This window comes from Esox lucius, chromosome 11 (genome assembly GCF_011004845.1).
Source record: "Esox lucius isolate fEsoLuc1 chromosome 11, fEsoLuc1.pri, whole genome shotgun sequence".
NCBI lineage: Eukaryota > Metazoa > Chordata > Actinopteri > Esociformes > Esocidae > Esox > Esox lucius.
This window is the reverse complement of record NC_047579.1, coordinates 11650574-11660082: the sequence shown is the minus strand read 5'-3', so window position 1 is coordinate 11660082 and position 9509 is coordinate 11650574. Positions and strand designations below refer to the sequence as shown.

Genomic DNA, 9509 nt, shown 5'->3' with positions numbered 1-9509 from the left:
GGGGCTTCTTACCGGACCAGCCCCAGGAGGGCAGGAAATGCGCAGCCAGCTCGGGTTCCAAAGGAGGGGTGGCCTAGCTGATGGGAGCCAGCCTACCGTGGACCCTGGTGAAGGTGGAGTAAGACTTGACAGGTGCCCTGGCAGATGCTGGAGCGGACCAGGAACCCTCAGCGAAAACTCTAAAACCGCGGACCTCAGGTGCAGGGGAGTCCACCGGTTTCACACGCTCGGCCCAGGAATTGAAGGACATGTCTGAAGGCTCCTTCGGCGCAGGCAGGGGAGGCAGAGGCAGCTGGATACGAAGAGCTGCCCTCTCAATCATGCCCGCAAACTCCACGTGGAGAAGGGGCGGAGGAGAGATCGTCCTCCATCTCTCCCTGGAGAGAAGGAGAGGCGCGAGAACCGCCACCACAACCCACGTGCGAAGGGGGCGGGTTTGCCTGTGCCAGAGGGGTCCGGTCTCGAGTAGGAGCGTCCTCCACAGACATCTCGTCGTCGTCGTCACCGGAACTCAAGACGGCGGAGATGTCCACCTCCTGTTCTAAAAAGTTTGCCCTCTCTGCACGTGTAGAGACGGAGAAGGCAGCACAGGAGGAGCAAGCCGGGGGGTCTGTGAGACCCTCACGAGCGTGGGCCGGTCCCAGGCAGGAAACACAAGATCGATGGGGGGAAAAACCTCTTCATGATGAGACGCGGAGCTAAAGAATACATTAAACAAGCGCTTGTAGAATAAAAAGGGAGGGCGTTCTCTGGGTTCACAGGTCATATATAGGGACAGGCGTGCCCTGATTGGCTGACGCATCTTGCATAATGAGTTTTCAGTATGGCCGCGGACGCGGCCAGGGTAAACCACTAGGGGGCTCCACGACATATAACCGAGTTTTCGAAAAATACAATGTCCCTTTTTCCATGTAAATAGATCACAAAAACGTTGCGTCTTTGCGGATCTCTCCCAGGGGTTCTAGTGGGGCTAACGAGTGGATAACAACGCCAGTGCAAAGGTTCGGTCTCATTGTTTAAGCACTGGCATCGTTTGTCTACAAGTGACATGAATAAAGTATCGAAAAATTGAAAGGAGTTTTTGGAAAAATACAACATTGTTTTTTCCATGTGAATAGTGTTGAGATAAATGAAGTTTAAATAATGCTTATTTAATAACCATATATTTCTATGTTTTTGTTTTAATAAATTGTATATGGGCAAGATGTTTGGTCTTTCAAAATAGAATATTTGGTATATTTGAAAGAAGCAAGAACCCATCCTCCAGGAAGTATGAGTTAGCCTAGTAAACTGTTGCTGCTCCCATGTTCTGGAATAGTCTCCCATCACACATTAAGTCCCATTCCACCACTGACAATTTTAAATCAAAAACCACCTTTTTTTCTCTTGCTTTAAGTTCAGTCTGAGGTTGGCCCTTGGTTTTTGTCAAGCCCACTCTTTGCTTATTTTTAACATCCTCTTACTGTTTTAATCTGTCATTGGTTTTATTCAATTTCCCTTAACTTCTTATTGTATTACTTTGATTAGATTTTACATAATTTTAGTTGTCTTAAGTCTTGCCCTCTATGTATTATATGTACTATCCATCCATCCATCATCTTCCACAGGGATGCCCAGACTTCCCTCTCCCCAGACACTTCCTCCAGCTCTTCCGGGGGGACACCGAGGCGTTCCCAGGCCAGCCGGGAGACATAGTCCCTCCAGCGTGTCCTAGGTCTTCCCCGGGGTCTCCTCCCGGTGGGACGGGACCGGAACACCTTCCCACGTCCCTAGAGCTAGTTTCTGTGTCCAGGGATCAGGTTGTCTAGGCCCCTGCCTTCGACTGCCGCCAGATCCTCTCCGCACCGGCCCCTTACGGTCCCTCCTGTGGGTGGTGAGCCCACGGGAAGGCGGCCCCTTGTCGTACCTTCGGGCTGAGCCCGGCCGGGCCCCATGGGGGAAGGCCCGGCCACCAGGCGCTCGCGTACAAGCCCCAACCCCGGGCCTGGCTCCAGGGTGGGGCCCCGGCTGCGCCATACCGGGCGACGTCACAGAACTCATAATGTTGTTCATCATTAAGGGGGTTTTGAACCGCTCTTAGTCTGACCCGTCGCCTAGGACCTGTTTGCCTTGGGAGACCCTACCAGGGGCATATAGCCCCAGACAACATAGCTCCTAGGGTCACTCGGGTACTCAAACCCCTCCACCACGTTAAGGTGGCAGTTCAAGGATATATGTACTATTGTACTATTGTATTATATTATGTATTGTGGGCCTTTTATGTATTATTTATTTAATCATGTATACAGACCCGGCGGCAAGTGGGTCATTGTCCCCCGGCAAGAATTATTTGCCCCCAGAAAATAGTTTGGGTAAGATGCTTCTCAATATTGTACTTCACTTATTACAGTTGGGAATGTAGGCTCTCTCTCTTGCCTTCATCTGCAAATGCGATCAAAGATGTGCTTTAGGTAATGTGATCACTATGCTACAAAGAATGTGTAACTACTGCAGTTACTAAAGCATTCACATTTGAATGACAGCTGTGTATTTTGCTAGTATATAGCCTCAGCAAGTCATGCATGCAAAGATTATTTGCTTTCCGTCCGTCGTTCTTTAGCTACTATTCTATGTTGATAAGTAGGACAAATGTGACTGTCCATGGAAATAAAAAGACCGTCCAAAACGTATGTTGTAGTGCCTGCACGTATGCCTGTTTTGAGGGAGATGTTAATCCACCTGCCTTGACTGTAAAGCACTTTGGGTCAAATCCTGTTGTTTTTAAATGTTTTATATGAATAAAAGTGACTTCACTTTCCACCCAGTGGGATATTGGTTACAGCTCGTGTGTGTGGATGGTTGCATCGTCTGCTTACAGAACTGATAACTTTATCAGGGAAAACGGCACTGTCATTCTGAAGTAATACTTCACTATGTTTCATGAACATTTTTTGGATTTATTATTTCTTGTTTCAATCCAAGCTTGTTAAAAAGTAAAGTAGGGTGTGCATGGAAATACAGGACAAATCGCGTCCCGTATTGATTCTGTGCATTTTATTTTTCAATATGGGACGATCCTGTACAGTACGGGACGGATGGCAACTGTACTAACAAGTTGACTTCAACGCCAGTACATAAGGCCTGTCTCATTGTTTAAGCACATGCATCGTTTATAAGTGACATGAATAAGATATCGAAAAACCGAGAGGGGTTTTTGGAAAAATAAATAGTTTTGCCTAGTGAACACGATATTATCATATGTGTATTATTAACATGATACCAATATTTCATTTTTAAAATACCACGATTATTGTCAATACCTGTATATTGTGACACCCCTAATGTATGACACTAGAATGTAACTTCCTGTACATAAAATCATTAATGTTGTCGGTCAATAAATATACTGTAGATTTAAGAGTTTCTGTGTGTGTGTGACTGTACTTACAGAGCAGTTCTGCAGGTTTTGATCACTGGCAACAACCCCAGGAGACCTTTTTCTGATGTGGAGTATTTCTTTAGGTCAAACACATCAATCTCCTCTTCTGAAGTCAGTAACACAAAGACCAGAGCTGACCACTGTGCAGGTGACAGTTCTTCTCTGGAGAGACTTCCTGAACTCAGGTATCTTTGGATCTCCTCCACTAGAGAATGGTCATTCAGTTCATTCAGACAGTGAAACAGATTGATGCACCTCTGTGAAGAGGGATTCTCCCTGATCTTCTCTTTGATGTATTTGACTGTTTCTTCATGGCTCTGTGAGCTTCTTCTGGTCTTTGTCAGTAGACCTCGTAAATGCTTCTGATTTGACTCCAGTGAGAGACCCAGAAGGAAGCGGAGGAAAAGGTCCAGGTGTCCAGTCTTACTTTGTAAGGCTTCATCAACAGCAGTCTTGTGAAAATCTATTTCAGGTATTTTCCTGAACTTAGTTGTTAAGGAGTTTGATTGTGTTTGACCCATTCTGATTTTATTTTTGTTTTTGAATGAGAGAAACACATAGACAGCAGCTAGAAACTCCTGAATACTCAGATGGACAAAGCAGAACACTTTTTCCTGGTTCAGCCCACATTCCTCTTTAAAGATCTGTGTACAGACTCCTGAGTACACTGATGCTTCATTGATATCAATGCCACACTCTTTCAGGTCTTCTTCATAGAAAATCAGATTGCCTTTCTGTAGCTGTTGAAAAGCCAGTTTTCCCAGGGTCAGAATGCTCTTTTTATTCCAGTGTGGTTCTGTCACTTTTTTCGCATCATACTTTACATTCCTGTGTGTGGACTGAAACACAAGGAAGTGTGAGTACATGTCTGTTAGGGTCTTGGGCAGCTCTCCTTTATCATCTGTAGTCAACATGTGCTCAAGGATTGTAGCAACGATCCAACAGAAGACTGGTATGTGACACATGATGTGGAGGCTCCTTGATGTCTTTATGTGGGAGATGATACTGCTGGCTAGGTCCTCATCACTGAATCTCTTCCTGAAATACTCCTCTTTCTGTGGGTCATTGAACCCTCTCACCTCTGTCACCACGTCAACACACCCTGAAGGGATCTGATTGGCTGCTGCAGGTCTGGTAGTTATCCAGAGGAGAGCAGAGGGAAGCAGATTTCCCTTGATGAGGTTTGTCAGCAGCACATCCACTAAGGTTGACTCTGTGACATCATAACAGCTCTTGTTGTTCTGGAAGTCAAGGGGCAGTCGGCACTCATCCAGACCATCAAAGATTAACAGAACTTTGTATTTGTTGTAGTTAGAGATTCTTGCTTTTTTGGTATCAACTGAGAAATTATTGATGAGTTGAATCAAACTGAGTTCATCCCCTTTCATTAAATTCAACTCCCTAAAAGAGAGGGGAAATACAAATTGGACATCCTGATTTGCTTTTCCTTCAGCCCAGTCCAGAATGAACTTCTGCACAGAAACAGTTTTTCCAATTCCAGCGACTCCCTTTGTCAGCACAGTTCTGATAGGTTTGTCTTGTCCAGGTGTGGGTTTGAAGATGTCATTACATTTGATTGCTGTCTCTGGTCTTGTTTGTTTCCTGGTTGTTGTCTCAATCTGTCTCACCTCGTGTTCATTATTGACTCCTCCACTTCCACCCTCTGTGATGTAGAGCTCTGTGTAGATCTTATTGAGAAGTGTTGGGTTCCCTTGTTTAGCGATACCCTCAAATAAGCAATGATACTTCTTCTTCAGGTTAGATTTTAAATCATGTTGGCAAATCAAAGGAAGCTCATCTGAAATAAATAACCCAGATGATATTAATGATGTTTCTATAAATTATCAATTAATAAATAACACAGAGAATATTAGTGTTCATTTAAATGTCTGTATTGTAAGTAGGGTTGCATGATATTGACAAAATGTGATACTGTGATATTTATCATGATTATTGCAATATCGATATTAATTTAGATATTCTTAAACATATGTAAAAACACAAAGGTTATGGGAAAACCCATCAAAATAGATTCATAACATATGAAAACTACAAAGGGTTTATTTAAACACAAGGTTTTTTTTCAACAGACAGTCATACTGGACTGGTACAACATGAATAAATAAAGACCATGTCTACAGAACAGGACATGTTGTACTGGTGGAACAGAAGACCTGACAACCCTGTACAACCTTTTACAGTACCAGACACACACGGCAAATTGGGGTTCAGAACTGTCATTTGTACTTGCATTTGCATTAATTTATACATCCCACTTGTACATACACTATACTAAATACTTATATTATACTTAATACTTATATTATACTTAACACTTATATTATACTTAAGACATATATTATACTTAACACTTATGTTATACTTTACACTTATATTATACTTAATACATATATTATACTTAATACATATATTATACTTAATACATATATTACACTTAATACATACATTATACCGACTGGATCGGTTCACAGCCGAGTGCGAAGCGGTTGGGATGAGGATTAGCACCTCTAAATCTGAGTCCATGGTTCTCAGCAGGAAACCGATGGAGTGCCTCCTCCGGGTAGGGAATGAGGCCTTACCCCAAGTAAAGGAGTTCAAGTATCTCAGGGTCTTGTTCGCGAGTGAGGGGACAATGGAGCGGGAGATTGGCCGGAGAATCGGAGCAGCGGGGGCGGTATTGCATTCGCTTTACTGCACCGTTGTGACGAAAAGAGAGCTGAGCCGGAAGGTAAAGCTCTCGATATACCGGTCAATTTTCCTTCCTACCCTCACCTATGGTCATGAAGGATGGGTCATGACCGAAAGAACAAGATCACGAGTACAAGCGGCTGAAATGGGTTTTCTCAGAAGGGTGGCTGGATTCTCCCTTAGGGAAAGGGTGAGAAGCTCAGCCATCCGTGAGGAACTCGGAGTAGAGCCGCTGCTCCTTTGCATCGAAAGTTGCCCGTTGAGGTGGTTCGGGCATTTGGTAAGGATGCCCCCAGGACGACTCCCTAGGGAGGTGTTCCAGGCACGTCCAGCTGGGAGGAGACCTCGGGGTAGGCCCAGGACTAGGTGGAGAGATTATATTTCGACACTGGCCTGGGAACGCCTCAGGTTCCCACAGTCAGGGCTGGCAAATGTGACACTTCTGGTTAGATGATAATTGCATTTTGTTGTACTGTACTTGTTGTACTGTTCAATGACAATGAAGTTGAATCTACACTGAAGTGCCAGAAAAAACTGGTTCAGACGAGCCCATTCAAAATACATAGCAACAATGTAGAATCATCTTTAAGCTATTTTCAACACGGATTAATAGGTGGAGCTTGTGAGATGGGTCATAGCATTTCAGGGGTACAGGAGAAGTTTGGATTTTCACACACTACCATTTAAAGGGTGTACTGTGAATACAAGAATTCTGGCCAAACATCTAACTGACAACAGCAGTATGGCCATAAAAAGACTGTGGGAGAACGTGACCAGCGTCAACTAGCAAGAATTGTTTCATGCGATAGACCTGCAACACTGTCTCAAATAACATCTGCATTCAATGCTGGGCCCTCAACAAACATCAGCATTAAGACTGTGCAACGTTCCCTCATGGATAAAGGTGCTCCCATGGGAGACCTACCAAGTATTAGACTGGTGTACCAGGTTTTCTGGCACTTCAATGTAATCTAAAGTTTTTCTTAGGATATGCCCCTAAATAAAGTCTCTACAGTAGAGGAATACCTGTCAACTCTCAAACAGGGCCAATCACAGGTATTGGCTTTTTAGACACAGTACTTAATAGTTGCCTCCACTAAGCTGCAACCGTCCCGGCGCCGGGACACCTAACGTTTATGCCACAAAGTGTGCAAATTGTAATTCATTTATTTTTTGTTATAGGCATATTATATATGTGCAGAAAGCTTAGAATCTCATTAATCTAACTGCAGTACACAATTTAAAATAGCTATTACGGAGACTAACTCCTATGCAAATGTTTGAGTATAGTCAACATCCACAAAAATGGCACCAGGGTCGCTAGTTTGGTGTCTGATGGTAAATTCTGTACTTACAATGAGCCGTCTTCTTCTGATTTCTTATCTTGATGGTCCCAGAGATTTAGCCAAGCATCGTTTTGTTTGATAAATCCGGTTTTTATAATCCAACACGATTCATGTTCTCCACAGTGTTGTACAACAAAATCCAACTCAGAGCAAAACTATTCATGATATTCAAACCTTACTATGTTTTAACACGGCAATAATTGGTATTCCTGAAAAGAACAGAGTCTCTAGCATTTAACCAGACATAGTTTATCCTTCTGCGTTGCCTATATGCTTCGCACCATGTAAGCAAAGACATGCAGTCTGGCACCGGTTACGCGTGAGCGCATGTCTTTGGTAGCATGTAGCTCCCTCAAATGACGACCAATGGATTTGAAACTCCCTAGGTTGAGAGCACACGAGCCACACTTTATGGCAAGACACACCAGCCATGTGCACCACCCCCACAAATCTTCAACCAAACTTGACTATTGCCCAAGACGCATAGCTGTCACTGCTCAAAAAACTATACTTGGCTACTATAAATGGCTACTCCTAAGTGGAAAAGCAACATAGGAGATCAATTTGGACTATATTTTTTTGGAAGAAATCATGGAATGTGAGTCAAGCAACTTGATGCAAACACCAATTATGATGTTAGATCACCACATATGAAGCAAACACCAATTATGATGTTAGATCACCACATATGATGCAAACACCAATTATGATGTTAGATCACCACATATGATGCAAACACCACATGTTAGATCATTGGATCCGCCTCCTTGTGGCGCCTCCTGTCAGTACCTTTATGAAGGAAAGCACATTTTCCATCATGTGTAACATTCCTGGGAGTGTGTAACCCTTAAATTAATCACTTTTGCAGTGTTGTATGTTTTGTGTATGTATGAACTTGAAAATTCATAATGTGTCCAATTTGGCACAAAGTGTGCAATTTGGCACAAAGTGGCCAATCTGGAAAGGACACTTTGGGCTTGCTTTACAAATGAGTAAGTAGATAACTGAATTTAATATCAAATGGCCATGAAACTTTACCCATATCCTGCTGACATATAGAAGATCAAGTGGGAAGTTCCTCCAGGTTACAAATCCATGTTTGCCCTTCCCCACAGCAACTCAAACATGTTTATGGTTTGTTTTATCTTCTGCCAAACCTATTGTGTTATACTTTCCTGCATTAATTTATAATTCCTACAGAGTGTCTCCTTTCAAATGGTACCAAACATTTTTTTCTACTATATTCAGGTCATGAGCTACAAGCATTTAGATTTGGGTACATTATTTTAGGTGGAAATTGAGTTTTTTTGCCTTATCCCTGACAGGTTTTTAATCAACACTAAAAAACTAATGATCGCATGGACACAGACTGCAAACTAACTTTGCTTCCGCAAAGGGAATCTGAACGCTTTTCACTAGAATAGTCTGGTGTTTCAGCCTTTGTAAAGGTGCCTATTGTATTTCTTGGCAGTTCATACATCATTTGAGATTTAGTTTATTGATTAAATCTCAAATCTAGTGCAAAGTCATTTTAATTTTGATATTGCGCAACATGTTATTTCATAAATTGTGTCAATATATCATGTACATCAAATGTAAGATATGTGTCTGTCTCTCGTCTTTCTTTCTTCTATGTTAAGTTCTTCAACACAGAAGAGGTTGTTATACGTTGTCTCAAGGTCACTATAATATCATTTGGAACATTCAACAGTAAAGTCAGACAACTCTTACTTTTCTCCAGTGTGTCAGCAAGATCCTTCTGGTTCATGTTCCTCAGGACATGCAGTGTGATCTTCAGAGCCCCATCTTTGGCACTGCTCTCCTGCTTCTCATCTTCAAGGTCCACACCTTCCTCATCCTCCCTCTGACTCTTAAATCCTTCAGGGAGATCTGAACTCAGCATTGTCTTAAACCTCTTTAACTCTTTCTTCACAAACATCATGATATTCTGTTCAAGTAACTGAAAGAGAGTGAAAAAGTTCAAATTAGACTGAAATAAAGTTAATTAAATATCAGAACAATATTAACAAATGCAT

General features: G+C 42.6%; 1 protein-coding gene across 1 annotated transcript; it reads right to left on the bottom strand.

The window, feature by feature from the left end:
- Positions 1–3423: 3423 nt before the first annotated feature.
- LOC117595115 (NLR family CARD domain-containing protein 3-like) lies at positions 3424–8515 on the bottom strand. Its single transcript, XM_034294918.1, has 2 exons — positions 8512–8515; positions 3424–5216 (listed from the first exon to the last, which is right to left on the bottom strand). Exons 1-2 carry the CDS (start codon positions 8513–8515, stop codon positions 3424–3426), a joined length of 1797 nt encoding a protein of 598 aa, XP_034150809.1.
- Between the last annotated feature and the right edge of the window lie 994 nt (positions 8516–9509).